Consider the following 19609-nt stretch of genomic DNA (forward strand, 5'->3'; position numbering starts at 1 on the left):
CCATCTTTACCCGGCATTTCTGACCCAGGGAGTGCAATAAATACTCAGCATAGTTAACCTTCATAAAGGCTTTATTAAGCACCAGGGATAGTTCCATTAACTCCTATAGTTCTTACAACGAATCTATGAAGAACTCTTACAATCCCTCATTTTAACAGAGGGGGAAACTAAGGCACAGAGAGGTGACATAACTTGCTCATGGTCATGCAGTTAGCAAGTGGCAGAGTCAGGGTTCAAGTCCAGCGCCCAGGTCCCTAACCACTGCATCATCCCGTCCCTTGCAAATCAGTGAAGCAGGCTTGCCTGGTGGGAGGTAAAATTTCCTCCCAATGGCATCATTCGGTGCAGCATTTGGTGCCTGCCTGTTGGCGACCTCTTCCCTCTCCTCCGATGATGAAGGCAGAGCTCTCCCAGAGCACCCACTCCCCAAATCCAGCCAGCACTTCAGGATTCTTCCCGGTGAGTCTGGTCCATCTGTACATAGGACTCAGGTGGGTTGAGCCTGTATGTGATCTCTGTTCCTTGGGCCTTTTCCCCAGGCAAAAATCTAGGAAAGAGGACCCCAGAGAGAACAGCAAAGGAGCCGCATGTGACTGCTGGGGGATGGGAGTGGGTAGCCTATGTTCTCAATGGAGTGACATCACATTGAACTCCCCTCATGTTTGGGGGAAGCAAGACAGGCACTATCTATAGATGCCTTTAAACAATTTTTTAAATGTTCATTTTTGAGAGAGAGAGCGAGCGAGCATGTGAGGGGATGGGCAAAGAGAGGGGGACAAAGTATCCAAAGTGAGCTCTGTGCTGACAGCAGTAAGCCTGACATGGGGCTCAAACATACCATGACCTGAGCCAAAGTCGGATGCTTAATCAAAACCACTGGAGCCACCCTGGTGCCCCTATAGATGCCTTTTAAAACATGCCCTCCCTGGGACACATGAATGGCTCAGTTAGCTAAGCGTCAGACTTTGGGTAAGGTCATGATCTTGCAGTTTGTGAGCTCAAGCCCTGAGTCGGGCTGTCTGCTGTGAGCACAGAACCCGCTTCAGGTACTCTGTCTTCCATTCTCTCTGCCCTTCCCCGCCTCTCTCAAAAATAAACATTAAAAAAAACCCTGCCTTCCCTAACCTGTGATGCTGGCCCCTTTAACTGTACCCCCACATGGCTAAAGCCATGGCTGTCACCTCCCTGACTTCCCTATTATCAACCTCATTGTCCAGCAGCTGCCGAATGATATCTCTCCATAGATGCTCGTCACTGTGATCTTCCCAGAAAGATGTGCTGGTGAAAATAGAGCCCAGGAGGCCTAACCCAAGGCTTCAGAGCTGGAAAGGATTTTAGTAGAGGGTGGACGGGCTTTCCTGGGTCCCAAGTGTTGAGGTTACAGAAGTCAGGATAGGATTGGGATTGAATGCTTCCTTTTTTTTTTAATTAAAAAACTTTTTTTATGTTTATTTATTTTTGAGAGAGAGAGAAAGAGACAGAACACAAGCAGGGGAGGGGCAGAGAGAGAGAGGGAAACACAGGATCCAAAGCAGGCTCCAGGCTCTGAGCTGTCAACAGGGAGCCTTACATGGGGCTCGAACTTACAGACCACAAGATCATGACCTGAGTTGGATGCTTAACTTACTGTGCCACTCAGGTGCCCCGGGATGGAATGCTTTCAATCACATCACTGGTTATGCACCTGTGACATTCTCCAGGCATGCTGGGTCCTTCTCCATCCTTCTTGTGGTGGCTGGGAACGTTCTAGAATCAGTGGTGAGAAAAAAAGAAGGCATTTCTCTGGCTGCAGAGCCACATCTAAACAAATCACAAACTTGACCATCTGTCTTTGTTCATGTGTTAGTGCTCGGTCTTCCATCTTGGCATCTGGAGGACTTTTCATGCACTGCCTTTGCTTTAATAAAAAGTCCTGTTTCTCTGGGTGACTCATTTCTCCCGTCGGGTCAGGAGCCAGCCCTGAACAGCCACCTGGTTGTCCTGGAACATTTCTGCAATCAAACTCCATGTCTGCCCTGGGTCCTGGCTCCCACTCTCACGTGGAGAGTCTCCTGTCCCCTGCCCTCACCACTTCAGTGCATGGTAGCCCTGCTTCCATCCAGCATCCCTGCACTTCTCTGCTCAAGGACTTTCTCGGGCAGCCGAAGCCCTCTGGGCTCCCCTCGGGGCAGACAAGAAGCACTAGGGAATTGACATCAACCTGGAGGAGCACTTAACCAACATCTGGGAGGAGGTGGCATTTAACAACCCTAGCGCCCTTGATTCACAGGTGGCACGCACCTTACACCTGTTCTCAGAGTTCTCTGCGGGGAAAGGGAGATTAAGGTCCCCTTGGCCTTGGTGGCCTCTGAATTCCTTCTTTCCCTGGCTCCTTCCTCATTCTCCTGCCAATGTTTCCTGGAACTCTTTCCAAAATAAACTACTACCGGAGAACCTAATCTAAGATACTCCCAAAGGATTAAGTTCTCCCGGAGCTCCACCCTCAGTGAGTAGAGTCTTTGGAATCTTCCTTGACTCTGTTCTCTGGCTGAATCACCCAGGCAGGCACCACGTCCACTCCACCACCTTCCTAGCATCTCCTACACACAATCCTTCACTTCCATTCCCGGTTTAGATGCTCACCACTCATGCTGACATGGGCTCACCAACTTTCCAACTGGCCTCTCCACCCCAGGCTCTCTCGTCTGGTTCTTCCTGTATTGGGGAAGAGATGGGAACCTTCATGTTTTGGCCAGAGGGTGACTCTCCCTCCCGGTGAAGATCCCAGGAGGGCAAGGTACAGTGGTGGGCGCTCAGGGATGTGCCTTGGAAGGGTGAGTGGGTAGGAGAGGCACTGAAGGCCAACTCATTGATTCAGTCATTTGGAGAATATTTTCTAAAGAGTCAGTACATGTCCACTCCGTGCTTGGTGCAGAACAGTGGAATCCTGCAGCAGCTGATGAAGGCCTTGGCCTGTATCTCTGGCTTCCCAGAAAATGGAGCTTTAGCAATGGCTGACCTCGTTCTCCTAGCCGCTATCTGACCCCCTCTCCCCCAACAAGCAGGATCAAGTGGCTAGGAGAGAGGGCCAAGCCAGTTCATGAATGGAGGGCATCTCTGGCTTCCCCAGCTACTACCTGAAGGATCTGGGCCACACTGCCCACAAGTGCAAGGGAGTTCATGGTCCCAAGGTGGGGGTGGGGCAAGGGTGAGTTGACACTTTAACCAGTGAGAGGCAGGAGGTGGACATTGAATTCCATCTCCCAAAAGATGGGTTGAAGTCCTGCACCCCCAGGCCCTCAGAATGTGACCTTATTTGGAAATAGGCTCATTGTAGATATAATTAGTTAAGATGAGGTTAAGATGAGGGTGGGCTCCTAATCCAATGACTAGTGTCCTCATACAAAGAGAGAGAGAGACACAGAGAGGGATGACAGCCATGTGACAACAGAGGCTGAGATTGGGGTGTTGGCATCTACAAGGCAAGGGATGCCATTGAGTGCCGGCAGCTACCAGAAGCTGGAGGAGGCCTCAAAGTCTCCTCCCTGTAAGGGAACACGGCCTCAGAGACACCCTAATTACAGACCTCTGGTCTCCAAAACTGTGAGACAGTCTATTTCTGTTGCTTCAAGACCCCCAGGTGGTGGCACTTTGTTGGAGTCGCCCTGGGGATCTAACACTGTGCCCTCACCCTCTCTCTCCTCATAGGCTATTCCAAGGCTCTGGGCTCCAGGAAGTCTCTGGACATGACCATGGCCAGCTTGGTAGCATATCACCTTCTGTTTGCTCTCCCTCTTTCCCTACCCCATGGTGGGCAGCTTCGGAGGTGGCCTCCAACGACACCCAACCTCTTGGTGCCCATGCCCTGGTGTAAGCCCCTCTTGTCACGGCAAACTTGTTGGGATGCCGCTTTCAAGCCTAGGTTACAAAGGGCTTACAGAAGTCTCTCCCTCTGCCAGAAGGAAGTTGGTTGCATTTCTATGGAGAGACTCACGTGGCAAGGAACAGACATCTCCAGCCAACAGGCATCAAGGGCCCGAGGTCTGTCAATAGACATAGAAGTGAACCTGAAAGCAGAGCCTCTAGGCAAGTCTAGCCAACATCTTAACTGTAGCCCATGAGAGCCCTGATCGAGGGGCACCCGGCTAAGTAGGGCCAGATTCCTGATCCACAGAAACTGTCAGATCAAGGACGTGTGTTGTTTCAAGTTGCGAAGGTCTGGGGTAACTTGTTACACAGCCATAGTTAAACAATACACCCTCTCATTTCCCTCTTGCCCTCACTCTTGCTTCCCTTGAACCGGAACCCCCATAGAGCTTTGGCCTTGGGCTTTGCTGTCTAGGTAACTGGCTCCCAGCTTCCAGTCCCAGTGATCTCTGTGTTGTACCAAAGAACAGAACACCATTTTCAAAGTCAGAAACAATATCCCTAAATGTGCAGCAGGGTCTTACCAATTTCCTCCAGCTGGAGCTTCTGCTGTCGACCATTTGTGTCTGATAGAATCACACCATGAGCATGGGGAGCTCCTCATACCAGCTTTGTGTGTGTTTTACATTGCTGGGACCTCATGGCTCCCCGAAGCAGCCCACAGCATCCCTGTGGAGGGTCCTGAGATGGGGACTGTGAAAGAGAACCTAGAGACACCCCAATTCTGGATTCTCCCATCCATTTGCCAAGCTCATTTCATCATATGACTAAGACAACTTCTTTCTTTCCAGGGATAAGGAAATAAAGGCTTTTGACTTTTTAGCTAGTGAGAGAGGTGGGGGTGGGGGGTGGATCTGGTTTTCTGTGCCATATGCTTTTCTTCTGTCTCATTCCTACAGGCCCGCTTCTAAACACTCTGTTAAATATTAACTCCTCTACATGGGGGCGTGTGCACCCCCCCAAGATCAGGCCAGGGCATGGAAAAGAAGCGAAACTTTACATCAAGCCATTTTCTGTTTCAAGTGCAAATCGAAGGCTTCACTAGGATTGGGGCAGTGAGTCTGAGGTTTGTCTCCGTTTCCACTAAGCCTTGTCAGTGCAGAAGGCGGTGTTGGTTCAATGTCAAGTCCTTGGGACAACAAAACTGAATGTTCTCTTTCTTGCCACACCCCCGTCCACAAAATATAAACAACAACAAAAACTGAACCCAACCCAGACAAAAAGCCGTGGCTACTAGAAGAAATGCAACAGGTGACACTAAGGCCCTGCTGGGGTTTCACTCTGGAAGAGGAAAGGTCACTTTAATACAAGGAGCCGAGAAAATACTGAAATTCTCTTTCTGGAACCCCGAAGGGCATTTCCACCTCTCCTTGGGCCACCTGCAGACTTCAGAAGTGGCTCAGGACAGAGGAGCAGCACAGGCCCGTGGAGGCTGCGCCATTGCAGGGGCCACCTGGCACAAGGCCCTTCCGGAAGTCGCTGCCTGCATCAAAGGCCTTTCTGAAAGGGCATCTCCAGGGGACCGGCCCTGTGACGCACACAGCAAGGAGCAGCAGTTCCCCAGTGTGGCTGCTCACTGAATACTCTTTGCTAATAATAACCCTGCCAACCGCGCGATTAAGCGGTGAGCACATTCCGGGGACTCATCAGGATATGAGGTTTTTGCCCCCAGATTTCCTGTTGAGCGCTGCACCCACTTTGGATTTCAAGCTGAGTTCACTCGACCCAGATAAGGTTACTGGAGAGGGCTCCTTTCTCTTTCTGTCTTAGAATAAAATCACCCTAGATACCTCTTGTGACCTCTGGCCGTGGACTGCCCACCCACAGAACAGCCTCTCAGCCGGATCAGCCAGGGAGGGGGCGTGACTGTTCGGTCCACATGCACTTCCTGGCTTCCCGGGGGCCCCTCGAAACACATCAGGTGTGTCGGCAGGTCGTGGGGCTTGGATGCCCCTTTCCTTGAGGTAGTCCACACGCACGCACACAGACTTGCCACACCCCCACTCCGCCCAGGAAGGGGGGAGGGTGAAGGAGCTGCTCAGAGGCCACCTGGGAGAGTGGGGGGAGGGGCGTATTTCATCAGGGACTGCACTGAAAGGGCTGGTAAGGAACCCGTCATGTTTCGTAGCAGAAGCATCTGTGAAATGGATTAGGAATCATGGGCGTCGGTGTCAGACCTGGGGTTTCAGTCCTGGCTCTGCCACTTAGAAGCCGAGTGACCTCGGGCAAGTCACATACACTGTGTTTCAGGTCTCCCCCTCTGTAAATGGGAATAGTATTACCCACCTCATGGGGGTGGGGATGAAAATTAGATAATTCATATAAAGTGCTCTGCGTGGTGCCTGGCATGTTACAACCGCTCAACACAGGCGGCCATTCTTACTGCCTTGGGAACCGACAGCCCTTCACCCGTCAGACCGCGTGGGCGGAGTGCACACATCGGGAGTTCACCTAAGCCTCACCGCAAGGCTGAGAGGTGGGTAGAGCGTGGGGAAAATGGGCGGGGACAATGTGTGTAACTTGGTTTGTTTGGGACTAGAGTGCTGGTCTCCCAACCCTTCAGATTTAGGGTCCCCCCCCAAGTCCATCTTGCATTGAAGAGTACGCTAACAGGGGAGTTCAGTAGAGGTCACTCCTTCAGTGTGGACAGGCTTGGGGCGCCTGGCTGCCTGTTGGTAGTGCGTGCAACTCTTGATCTCGGGGTTGTGAGTTCGAGCCCACGTTGGGTGTGGAGATTATTTAAAAATAAAATCTTGAGGGGCCCCTGGGTGGCTCAGTCTGTTAAGCATCTGACTCTTGACTTTGGCTCAGGTCATGATCTCACAGTTTGTGAGTTTAAGCCCCGCAGAGGGCTTTGCACTGATAGCACAGACCCTGCATGGGGTTCTCTCTCTCTGCCCTTCCCCTGCTCTCTTTCTCTTTCTCTCTCAAAATAAATAAATAAACATTTTTAAAGTTTTAAAAAATCTTGAAAAAAAGGGGGTAAGCCTTGCTGCCTGTTAGTTCTGTTCACGGGTGGGGAGTCAGGAAAATCAAGGTGTCAGTGGCTCATCACTTGCCTGGCCTCATGGAAGGTCATGGACGACATTAAGGGACACTGGGCGCCACCCTCGCCTCCCGCTCACTCCACCAGTCAGCTCGCCACGCAAGTTTTCTTGGGAGCACTGGGGGCATTATAAGCTCCAAATTCAGTCTGAACTTCTATTATCAGCAAGGTGACAGGGATGAAAACGTTGGCCTAAGAGCCCAGCCCCCTCAACGCTGTGGAGGGGAAGGAGGAGGAGCTTGGCAGAGGGATGGTTGTGTTCCTAAAAGTTTTCTTGGTGTTTACGTGGGGGAGCTGAATTCTTGGGACATTCATCACATTTGGTTCCCGGCTGACTTAATACTCTAAATAATAACTCCCTCTTCACCTGACCACCAAGAGTGACTGCCAGGAGTGAGGGCAGCTCAACTGGAGGGAGAGGTCTGCCCCCATGGCTGATGAGTCAGGTGTGAGGCTGGCTTGAGCATCTGGACTAATTTGTCCCGAGCCGCCGGCTGCCTGCCACTTCCTCTTCTCCCCCCCTTATTTGGAGCCCCCGACAGCTGAGCAGAAAACCAACCCGAGGGAGCTGGGCACTGGCCAACCGTCACCCTCTGCCTCCCCACATGGGTCCTGTTGCCGAGGAGAAAGAAGCTTCAGGCATCGCTGTGAGATAACCAAGGACTCTTTTTTGCTCTTCTCACACCTTTGAAGTGGAAACCTCTTGAGGCAAATCAACAAGAATGTGGCTCTTGCAGCTGAGGGTCTGGGGTTGTCGGGGCTGCTCAAGGTGGAGGGGCAGTGACAGGCTCTGTGGGGCTGATAGCTTTAAAAGGACATCTTCTGCTGCTCCTCATTCAGCTGCTTTATCGCTGCAAGTGACAGAATGGGGAGGGTTCCGTCTCTCTTGTGCTCTTGGAGAGCTGGGGGGCTATAAAAAGAGGAGGCACAGGGCAGTTGGGAAACAGAAGCAGAGGGAGTCTAAGAGAAGGAGAGGAGAGGACAGAGAGGCAGCAAGCGCCAGAACACTGCTTGACCGACGCCAGCATGGGCTCCTTCTCCACCATCACCATGAGCTTCCTCCTCTTCCTGGCGTTTCACCTGTTGGCGCAAACAGGAGCCAACCCTGTGTACGGCTCTGTGTCCAATGCAGACCTGATGGATTTCAAGGTAGGGCCAGGACGGGGGCCACAGTCTGGGATCAGGGGGCTTTGTGACACTGTGCTGGTCATTGAGACCTCTCCCTTTCCCTGTGTGTTCCTTTTGTAAAGAATTTGCTGGACCATTTGGAGGACAAGATGCCTTTAGAAGATGAAGTCGTGCCCCCACAAGTGCTAAATGAGCAGAACGAGGAAGCCGGGGCAGCCCTCAGCCCCCTCCCTGAGGTGCCTCCCTGGACTGGGGAGGTCAACCCGGCCCCGAGAGATGGGGGTGCCCTTGGGCGGGGCCCCTGGGACTCCTCCGATAGATCTGCCCTCCTGAAAAGCAAGCTGAGGGCACTGCTCGCTGCCCCTCGGAGTCTGCGGAGGTCCAGCTGCTTTGGAGGCAGGATGGACAGGATTGGAGCTCAGAGTGGACTGGGCTGCAACAGCTTCCGGGTAAGAGGCGCTGGGGGTGGAATGGGGTGGGGAGGAAGGTGGTTATGATTTCACTGAGACTCAAACCTTGTCAAAGAACACCACCAGGGGATGCCTCCCGCAGTAAAGAGACTAGAGTAGAAGCTTACTTTTTGGAAATTTTTGCCCCAAGTTGAGGCAATGACATCAGTCTCAGCTACTAAGGCTGATACAGAAATGCCAAGGAAAAAAAGTTACTGCCATGAGCACTGGGCACTTGAAATGTTCATGGAGCCAAGTCACCTTCGTTCTGCTGATTGGCAGTTCATGTCCTACCCTGGGTATGTCAGATCCCAAAGGATTAAATGAAAATGACTGGGGTTGACTTATAGCTTCCAACAAGCAATTTGTGTACCAGTTCATGAAACTCAGGGTTGTCAGTCTGGAGTGGGGGCTGCTGGGAAATGAGCACAGTCCTGGAAAGTTGACTTTTCCAATAGGGCCGGGTCACCAAGCCAACCTTGTCTCTGTTCTCTTTGTAGTATCGAAGATAATGCCCAGCGAGGAAGAGTCTGGTGAGGCCCTGGACAGACTTCGAGAGATCATCCCTTGGGGTCTCTCACTCAACTTGGTCCCATCTCGTTGCCATCAAGTTGAGCCATGATGAGCACCCTATTCAAGCTGCAGCCTCTTGTCAATGTTTCTCACATTTTATGCTGAATGTAGACCAAGTGGTTTAATTGTGGTTTCCCCTCCTCTCCCATCCCATGCATTAAATTTTTAGGATAGATTCTGCTCACCCGTTACTGAAAGCTGTTTGAAAGATGAATAAACTTCAGCACCACGGACAGAAGCCAAAGGCTCGGGTTGGTGTGATTTCTTTCTTTTCCCCGGCAAGAGAATTCAGCCTGATACCCGTTTTACTTTTTGTCAGAGATAATGCCCAGTTTCTTTCTTCTTCCTTTTAAACATAATAGAATTTTTCTTGGGGAGCCATTTCAGGTTCAAAATGTCAAAATGAAGCAGAAAGGATAGAGGCTTCCCATGGACCCCCTGCCTGCTCACATGCAGGGCCACCCCCATTATCAATGTTCCCCACCAGAACGGTGCCTTTGTGACAGCCCATGAGCCTACCCTGACACGCGGTTGTCACTCGGAGTCCACAGCTGACATTAGGGTCATTCTTGGTGGCATTCTGTGGGTTTGGACAAATTCTTCCTTGTATTCCCTCTCCACCTCTCATTCCCAATTTTTTCTTTGGTGGAGTGTAGGGCTCAAACCGCAGTTCACATCAGCCTCATCACGGGTTCTGGAAGTGCCCCAGGAGCCTTATTTTTTCAGATTTGCTCACGTTAAGGGCATATATTTATTGAAAAGAAAACTTACAAACATCTGGGCTTTTTTTTTTCCTGGTTGCATCTAATGTAGCTTGTACTCCATAGACAATTTTGTATACCTAGTAGTTTTTGTTTTGTTTTGTTGGCACATTTATACCCAGAGCCTGAAAAAAAAATCAAGACACATTTGTAAATGAGAGCACTAACAAAATTTTCTCTGATATGTTTTGAGAGAGTTACTTGTTGCAGCCGTGTGACTGCACTTTAAGAAAAGTGGGCAAAGGATTTGCTTTTAAAAGCTGCGCAGGGGTACCTGGGTGACTCAGTTGGTTGAGCATCCGGCTTCAGCTCAGGTCATGATCTCACAGTTCATGGGTTCGAGCCCCGCATCAGGCTCTGTGCTGACACCTAGCTCAGAGCCTGGAGCCTGTTTCAGATTCTGTCTCTCTCTCTCTCTCTCTCTCTCTGACCCTCCCCTACTCACGCTGTCTCTCTCTGTTTCTCAAAAATAAATTAAAAAAAAAAAAGCCGAGCAAAGCTGGGCACCTGGGGGGCTCAGTTGGTTGAGCGTCTGACTTCGGCTCAGGTCATGATCTCGTGGTTCTTGCATTTGAGCCCCATATTAGGCTCACTGCTGTTACCAGGGCAGAGCTTAATTAGTTCTGGGCAGATCCTTAGTCCCTCCCTCCCCACCTCTCCCTCACTCGTGCATTCTCTCTCTCTCAAAAAAAAAAAAAAAAAAAGCTGAGCAAAGTGAAGAAAGAAACATTTGCTGACGAACTGCATGTTTATGTGCCTTTTGAGTAGTAACACATAATTAAAAAGTAGCTGCCAGCTTTGTCTAATCAGGTCCAAGGTGACGGAACAGGGCTGCACTGGAGAAGATGCCGTTTCTTTGTTGTCCTTTTCTGAAAAGCAGAGTACCAGGCACTATGCTCAGCCACAACAGGGAAGCTTGCTCTATTTTCCCGCCCGACATGCCTCATTCTCCATGTCAGATTCTATGATATTCCTCCAACCCCCACCCCCACACCTAACTGCTCACTTCTCCATGCCCTTATTTATCCTGTTCCTTCCTCCTGTAATGCTATTTACCCAGTGATCCTGGGAACATTCTACACATTCAAGGCTCATTGAAAACGCCACTTCATCCCTGATAGCAGCACATGCCCAGTACTCATTAAGCTCTGCACCAGTAGCATTCTGCATAGGACCGGTACAATACAACGCAACTTGTGTTGGCATGCAATTGTGTCTGTGTCCCTGGCTGTAAACCCCTTGAAGGTAAAGCCTGGCCAGCACATGGCATTCTTGGTGCTCTATAAATGTCAAAACTGTTGGGGCGCCTGGGGGGCTCAGTCGGTTAAGCACCAGACTCTTGGTTTCAGCTCAGGGAGTGATCTTGTGGTTCATGAGATGGAGCCCCACATCGGGCTCTGCACTGATGGTGTGGGGCCTGCATGGGATTCATTTTCTCTCCTGTTCTCTCTGCCCATCCACACTCACTCTCTCGACCTCTCTCAAAATAACCTTATAACCCTAAAGAAAAAAAGTCAAATTGTCCTGGTCTTGCAAAGATGTTTGGAAAAGAGGGAATAAAGTAGTAATTTGCTCTCTGGAGGGGAAAGGGGAGGCCACAAGTGAATTGATGGCTCAGGAGCAGTGGCAGGGAAAGACCTTTAATCTAACCACTTCCGATAGAAGTATTCGTCACGTGGACTTTGAGCACAGAAGGACTAACAAGGACAAGAGCAGAGATAGGGAGAAGCGTGTAGCCAGACTCGCTGCCGAGGCCCGGGGAGGAGGGGCTGCTAAGAGGGAAGTGTGGTGAACCATGCACACATTCTCGGGGCGTCACTGGGACATGGCGGGGGCTCAAAGAACGGAAGTGACAGACAGTGCCGGATACACAGAAAGTGCCCCGGTGCTCCGGAAACCTGGGGACAGGATTGAACGGAGACCACTTCTGTTGCTGGTTGAAGGGCCACTTAAAGCAGATGGGCCAGAGACAAAGACAATCTGACTTCTGGCAGAGCAAAGACCAATGACAGGTGGCAGCAGGGAAGCCAGCCCCAAGGTCTAAACATCTAGACTTGGTATTGACGTCACTTCTTCCAGCTGGGCACTGGGGAACCTGTCTGTGGGGCTAATCCCTATCCACAGCCCTGCAGGTGTACAAGCAGATCCCGCACCCGCCCCATAGGGTCGGATGGCAGCAGCTGAGTGAGCAGGTGGGTTGTAACCGAAGAAAAGCATCAGTGAACAATGTCGCGTAGTGTTCTTTTGAGGGGAGAAGCGGGCCTGGGAACCGGGTGATTTTGCTAAGATCCACAGAACTAAGGTGGGAGCAGAGGGACCCCTGGGAAGGCAGCCTTGCTGAGCTCTAGGAGAAGACGGTGGATACTCTAAGTCTACTCCTCGATTTTTACAGATCAGAAAGAGAGAGTAAAGGAAAAGCCAAGTGGGGACAAAAGCTTAAAGGAGACAGATGAAGACATTTTATTCTGACGTGTTACGGTTATAATGAGAACTTCCACGTTCCAAAAGTTCAAATAAAAATAGAATTTTACAAATTAAAAAAAATACAATATGTACACAATAGAATTAGCTAATATTACTATACAAACCAACAGTGCAAACGGAGAAAAGGAAGCTGTTAACTGTCGAGGTGACCAAGGTCCACGGAGCCAGGGGGCAATACTGCACATCAACACCACAGGGCCCAAGGGGGCGCTTCTGGCCTTTCCGGAGGCTTTCTGGTCTCTGAGGGCCATGTCAGGACGTGATTTTGCATCAGAAATGTCATAGATTTGGTTGGGTCAAGCAAGCAAGTGTCCATCCTGGCCAGGATCCGTTACTTAAATGGGGTCATGAGCAAAGGCCCTGCGGTCGGGAGGGACTCTCCCTCCCCAGCTCCCGATCACCTCAGCCGGGGAACCGGCAACACCAATCGCGAGATGAAACACAGAAAACTATCTCCAGCCACCCTCCTGGAGCCCCCTGTGGGTTCCGTTTATGGACACGCCATCCCACGCGGAGGTGAAGGGGCTGGTGATGTGGGATATGGTGACAAACGTGGGCTTCTCACTATCCAAGGGGTGAGGTTTCCAGTTACTTTGTTACAAGTGGGCCAGTCGCTGTCTTTGGGCTTATCTGGGAGGGGCAGACGCCCGCAGAGGACAGGAAGCAACGTGCCTTTCCGGAGTGAGCTTGCGACCACGGCGGCCATCGGATGGACGGACAGACGCATTTGCATGGTACCATCTATGGCCGGGCCACACCGGCGGGAACAAAGTCTCTGGGGACTTATTAAATGCAAGGCAGTGGGCACTGGGGGGGTGGGTAGATTCCAACAGCATTCACCCAGGGCAGCCTTGAGGCAGGTGGCTGGCATCCCAGACCCCGGAGCCAGAGGTTCCCCCCCACCCTGCCCCAGCACCTTAGTTCTGCTGATTCCAGGGAGGGACGGGAAGAGGGGAATCAGTTTGTGTGAAGGGTGGTCCTGACGTTCTCCTGACTCGGGGAACTAACTGCTTTCTTTCTTAATAAAAGGAAGGATGAATGTGGCCAAGCTCTGATCGCTGCCTTAATACACACCGGCAGCCAGGTAAACACAATCACAGTCAGAAGGGCTTGCCTGGTTTGGTCCTTGTGATTCCCCGAATTAGCTACTGGGGGTCCCGTCCACATCTCACAAGTCAAGCGCATCCAAGGAAGCTGAGAAATGTAGACGTTAGAGAACTTTTGGTCAAAGAGGCAGGAAAATGGGAGGGGCCACAGGCAGGTGGGAAAGATCCTGAAAGCAGCCTCCTCACTTGAGTGAGCAGAGTGTGCAGAGCACAGGGCCGGCCGGGCCCAGACGGATGGACGGACGGACGGACAGGATGGAGGGACAGATGGACGCCCACCCCCAGGCAGAGGGCAAGGGCTGTTGCCGGAGGCCGGGCGTCCACGCCCTCAGGCAACTTCCACAATTTACAAAAATAACTTAAATGCAAAGGAATGGCCTTCTCGAGGCCCAAAGCGCGCCTGCCCCAGGATGGGCCTCGGATGGGACACAAGTAAGGGGGGAGCGCAGGGGTTGAGAGGAAAGAAGTGCAAATACCCGACAGCAAGCGTCCACTTTGGGGGCCCAGTCAGGACCACCGGCCTGGAGGGAGACAGAGTCACTGTCGCGGGGCCTCCTTCCCGAGGTTAATGGTTAATGCTACAGCCTCAAGGCCTGGCCCTGCCTACCCAGGGGCGCCTCCGCAGGCTGGGGACAGCGAGGAGCAGGGGGTGAGAGAGCTTGGTGAGGGGCACACACCCTCCTTCAGAACAAGCCTCCTGCTTTATCCTCACACCGGTGTCTCCAGCCACATCACGTTCCTACCGAGGCCGCAGGCTCAGGCCTCCCTTCTTTCCATCTGAGACACAACTGTCTTCCCCCAGAGTTGGGTTGAGCAATTTTATCATGAGGTGCCTTGCTTTTAGCTAACTTGGGGGGGGTGCAGGACACCAAGATCCTCTGGGCTGAGGCTGCTTCACCAGGAAGACGCATGTAAGAACCCAAGGAAAGTTAGTCGATGCAGATGTAAGGGACAGGACAGACTGGGGTCAACACGAGTCACCAGGAGAGAAGCAAAAATGTTAAAAACTAAGGGGGGTTGTAAATTGGGCCGTATGATCAGACTTATCTCAGGGACGATCAGTGGGACCTTAATGCTTTGTGCTTCTGGAAGGTGCCAGCCCTACAGAGACCATGGCTGCAGGGGTGAGAGCTCAGGACTGCAGGGGTGAGCTCGGGGCAGCAGTGGTGAGCCCAGGGCAGCAAGGGTGAGCCCAGGACTGCAGGAGTGAGAGCCCAGGACAGCAGGGGTGAGCCCAGGACTGCAGGAGTGAGAGCCCAGGACTGCAGTGGTGAGTCCAGGACAGCAGGGGTGTGAGCCCGGGGCAGCAGGGGTGAGCCCAGGACTGCAAGGGTGAGTCCAGGACAGCAGGGGTGAGCCCGAGGCAGCAGGGGTGAGCCTGGGACTGCACGGATGAGTCCAGGACTGCAGGGGTGAGAGCCCGGGACTGCAGGGGTGAGCCTGGGGCAGCAGGGGTAAGCTCAGGACAGCAGAGGTGAGCCCAAGGCAGCAGGGGTGAGCCCAGGGCAGGAGGGGTGAGCCCGGGACTGCAGGGGTGAGCCCGGGACTGCAGGGGTGAGCCCGGGACTGCAGGGGTGAGTCCGGGACAGCAGGGGTGTGAGCCCAGGGCAGCAGGGATAAGCCCAGGACTGCAGGGGTGAGCCCAGGACTGCAGAGGTGAGCCCGGGACTGCAGGGGTGAGCCTGGGACAGCAGGGGTATGAGCCCAGGACAGCAGGGGTGAGCCCAGGGCAGCAGCTCTCCAGGAAGCAGGCACTTCCTCCAAGCAAACTGCTGAGCACATCGAGTTAAGAGTCCCAATGAAAGAAGACCTCCCTGAAAGAGGGGTACTTTTCTTACTGCCCAATCCCTAAATTTGGTAATTCACTTAATTTTGCAACTGGCATTTGCCCCAGTGTTTGCCTTGGCCAAAGTCCCTCCCGATACAGTGTAAGGCTGGGATCCCTAGGAAACCAGCAGAAGGGGCGGGAAAAGTGCTCTGGGGGTCACTCTCTAGGGGGTGAGGCCTGACGTCCCCTCTGGTCCTGACACTAGTGGGGCGGAGGGTCCTGGGGCCTGAGCCAACGCTGGACGGCAGGAAAGCAGCGAGCAAGAGACACGAAGAGACTTGCTGAGAAAGTCAAGTTCACGCTCTCCTGGTGCGACACCATGCCCGGGATCTCTGGCCAGCGAAGTGTCCGATGACTGCAGGCTCTCCGAGCGAGTGGGTGGGTGGGAATCTTCCGTGCCCTGGACCAGCTCCAGCCGCGGCAGTGAGCAGGAGCAGGCTGCGCCCCCAGGCAGCTCTGGGAGAGGGTGGGCTGCCACGCCGTCAGATGGTCTGGTAGTGCTGCCGCAGCCGGGCGTGCAGGAACTCGAACGTCAGGTTGTGCCGGGTGATGATCCCAACGATCTAGGACAAACAGGAGAAGGCCCACGTCACCTGCAGAATAAACCCACTGGGGCAAGAACGGGAGCGGACAGAGCCTGCCCGATTATCCGTGGAGCGTAGGGGCAGATGTGACAACTGGTCAAGCCGTGCACTTCAAGGTCACCCAGTTTCCAGGTGGGAAGGAGACCAACAGGTAAACAAGGCTTGTAAACTGGGGGCCAATGGGACAAATCCACCTCCAAGAGAAGTTTTAGTCGGGCTAAAATCTGAATTTGAATGTCTGGTTTTTTTTTTAAAGCATTCATTTATTTTGAGAGACAGAGAGAGCGAGAGAGGGCATAAGAGTGAGTGTGCACACAAGCAGGAGAGGGCCAGAGGGAGACAAAGAATTCCAAGCAGGCCCTGAGCTGTCAGCACAAAGTCCAATGTGGGGCTTGAACTCAAGAACTCTGAGGTCATGACCTGAGCTGAAATCAAGAGTCATAACATTTAACTGACTGAGCCACCCAGGGAGGGCCCCCTGAGTTTGAACATCTTTTTAAACAAGGCACACGTTCCCTAACCTCAGTTCCCACCACCCCTAGAGCCTGCTGCACGCACGTGTGCAAAAGGCATAGCTCAGTGCGGGCTTCTGAGAGGCCCAGACCCTGCTCATTAATGCCATCTCTCAGCACCACCTGAGTCACTGTGATTCTGTGATTTATAATAGGATTTTAAAAAAAATTTTTTAAATTTATTTTTGAGAAACAGAGCGTGCGAGCAGGGGAGTGTCAGAGAGAGGGAGACACAGAATCCATAAACAGGCTCCAGGCTCTGAGATGTCAGCACAGAGTGTGACACGGGGCTCAAACCCACAAACCGCGAGATCATGACCTGAGCTGGTCAGACGCCCAACTGACTGAGCCACCCAGGCGCCCCTATAATAGGATTTATAACAGGAAATTTGTAACAGGTGTTCATCCTAGTCCCTGGCAGAAAGCTCTTAAAACTCGTGGAATTAAGTGATCAGAATAAGAGAAGGTGTCTTTTATCATTCATAGCAAGCCCCTTTCAACCACAGCTGAGTTTACATGAATGACAGAACTTTCTAGGAAGCCCCTGTGAATAGAGGCTAGTTGCCAGGGCGACCAACCATGTGACTACAGCATCGGATCTTCTAGCCCCGCCCCCTATCTTGGGGTGGTGGGGCTGGAGGTTGAACCAACCATCAATGACCCAGGACATGAACAATCATGCCTACGTATAAAGTCTCCCAGAAAATTCCTGCACTGCGGTGTGCATGCGGAGAGCCCCCGGACTGGTGAGCACGTAAAGTTCCAGGAGGGCAGCAGGCTGGGAGAATGTGGCAGGGTGGCGCCCCTTGCCACACACCTGTCCTCTGCATCTCTGCCCATCTGGCCATTCCTGAGTCACCGTCTTCTACAGTAAACTGGTAATCTAGTAAGTAACCTGCTCTCTTGAGCTCTAGGAGCAGAGGCTCATGGGAACCTCCAACTTAGAGCCACCTGGCCAGACACACAGAGGACAACCTGGACTTTTGACTGCTATCTGGAGTGGGGGGTGGAATCTCATCGGGCTGAGCCCTTAGCATGTGGGGTCTCACGCCGCCTCTCAGTTCCCGGTGTCAGAAATGAGGGACGCCGTGGGACGCCCGGAGACTCGGAACTGCCAGTGTGCGGAAGAGCGACAGCAGAGCATGCGTCCAGAGAGACAGGTTTTCACGACTGCGGCGGTGACGCACATCTGTCACTCACGTGGGGCACCGCGCACTGTGTCAGAACCCTCACTGCACTCGTGTTTCAAGAAACACAGTGTGACCCGCTGGGACCACCCCCCAAGGAGCAGGCTGTGGCGGGCCAGCGTCTGCCCTGGGACGCTTCTCTTTAGGGGGGGTTCATTTCCCAGGGCTGGGGGGCCGTCTGGCAACACAGATCCAAGGTCTCAAAAGGGTGATCACCGCAGTGACATTTAACAAAATATCCCCCAACAGAGGACTGCGGGGTGAGTGACTGCCAGCCAGCCGGTGGAATGCTGTCGAACCAACGAAAGTACTAGAAGCCAGGGCACCTGGAGGGCTCAGTGGGTTAAGCGTCTGACTCCTGATTTCTGCCCAGGTTGTGATCTTGTGGTTCGGGAGTCTGAGACCTGCATCGGGCTCTGTGCTGACAGCCGGGGACTTGCTTGGGATTCTCTCTCTCTCTCTTCCTCCCTCTCTGCCCCTCCCCTACTTTTTCTCTCTCTTAAAATAAATATAAACAAACTTAAAAATATACCTATAACATAGGCCAACAAAGTTTCCTGCCATGGAAAGTCATGTCCTCTAGATTAAACAAGCCATCAGGGTATTAAACAGTATGAATAGGGATAAAGTTCTCATTAAAACCTGACACACGAAATCTCGACTCCTAGAGGCAGAGAAAAACGACAAAGGATCTACCTTGAGAAGACAGCGCTAGTACCTCTGTAGAAACGCAGCTATGCGATCTCTTTCTGTTTGTGTTCTGCTTTTCTACATTTTCTCACATATATATTTTTAACAACCAAACAATACCTGGGTAAGGAGGGGAAAAATGGAATTCTAAGAAAAAAAAAGTCTGCAGCCATGATTAGTTGTACCTGGTTGTATCTTTCAAAACTGTTCAAGGGACTTGCTTGAAATTCTCTCATTTAACGTTACAGATGCTCACTTGGCAGGGAGCAGACCTCTCCTCCTGGAGGTGCAGGCCCAGAGACACTGGCGACACCTGCTGGCCTAGCGGAGAGCGTGCGGTGGCACAGGCAGGAGGCAAAGGTCCTCAGAGGGCTGCGGAGGAGGCGAGGGCCCCAGAAACCCTGCAGGCTGGGGAGCCCTGACTCACGCACGGTGCTGGGGTTACAGGGGCCTTTCCAGACGACAGGCACAGACAGGAAGTCAGACTCACCTCCCCCACGGCATTCACAACGGGCAAGTGCCGCAGGCCCATGGTTCTGAAGAGGTTGAAGACTTGGGAGACGTGGGTGTTAGGTGAAACGGTGAAGGGTGAAGGGTTCATGTACGGGGTGACGTCCTGCAGAGGAGACAACACAGGTCACCGGCGGCCGCCTCCGCCCTAACCTGGATGAGGCGTGAACAGCGCAGACTGGCTCCACGCGCCTCCCTTCTGCCCGCCCCCCAGGGGACAGCCCGCTCACCACAATCATGCGCGGGTTTAGCAGTGTCAGGTCCAGGTCGTGGATGTCCGGGTAGCGCGGGTAATCCTCAGCCATCTCGGCGTAGGAAAGGCGGGGCTGGCTGGCACTCTGCAGAATCCCAACCAAAACGCTGTCCTTGCTCGGGCACAGCGACTGTCAGGGTCACGTCTAGGGCCCCTCTCCCTTGAATTTCGGGGGCCCCCAGCCACAGCCCCCACCCAGTGCGCGGAGGTAGGACAGGGTGCTCTGCAGAGAGACGCCGCCATCCACAGGCGGCTCCCAGCCAGCCCGCCACTCTGGGAGTGTCCCCGGATCTCTGAAGCTGCTTCTCTTCACCTGCGAGACGGATGTGGCTTGTTCTGGAGTTTCAGTGAGAGAAGAGCTACCCAACAGCTCTCGTGGGGTGACCTGGATCCCTCAAGGGATCTGCTGAGTCCTGACTCCTGCTATCTGGGGACACGGCCATGTCAGAAACAGGGTCTTGGAGGATGGGAGCAAGTTAAGATGAGGTCACACTGGATTAGGGTGGGCCCTAAATCCAATAATGGCTGTCCTTTTAAAAAGAGGAGAGGGAAGAGACCACGTGACAATGGAAGCAGAGACGCGATTGACATA

The 19609-nt window shown here is 52.8% G+C and overlaps 1 protein-coding gene and 1 long non-coding RNA gene across 3 annotated transcripts in view; both read right to left on the minus strand.

The window, feature by feature from the left end:
• Positions 1-7618: 7618 nt before the first annotated feature.
• LOC115299200 lies at positions 7619-10136 on the minus strand. 2 transcript variants are annotated; one of them, XR_003912039.1, is made up of 3 exons: positions 9874-10136; positions 9622-9796; positions 7619-9448 (listed from the first exon to the last, which is right to left on the minus strand). It is a non-coding gene; the product is annotated as an uncharacterized LOC115299200 (long non-coding RNA). The 2 variants fall into 2 exon arrangements; XR_003912038.1 differs by having other exon boundaries at positions 7619-8032; positions 9288-9448; positions 9622-10136.
• Positions 10137-12299: 2163 nt separating this feature from the next.
• The window catches only part of CLCN6 (chloride voltage-gated channel 6), a 32545-nt gene continuing 25235 nt past the window's right edge, over positions 12300-19609 (minus strand). The window contains exons 22-25 of the mRNA XM_029945911.1: positions 19331-19411; positions 18995-19102; positions 18745-18870; positions 12300-15844 (exon numbers count right to left, since the gene is read on the minus strand). Of these exons, the coding sequence (XP_029801771.1) occupies positions 15764-15844; positions 18745-18870; positions 18995-19102; positions 19331-19411 (396 nt within the window). The 3' untranslated portion in view covers positions 12300-15763. The remainder of the gene's footprint in view (positions 15845-18744; positions 18871-18994; positions 19103-19330; positions 19412-19609) is intronic.

The sequence above is a fragment of the Suricata suricatta genome, chromosome 8 (genome assembly GCF_006229205.1).
Source record: "Suricata suricatta isolate VVHF042 chromosome 8, meerkat_22Aug2017_6uvM2_HiC, whole genome shotgun sequence".
NCBI classification, from domain to species: Eukaryota; Metazoa; Chordata; class Mammalia; order Carnivora; family Herpestidae; genus Suricata; species Suricata suricatta.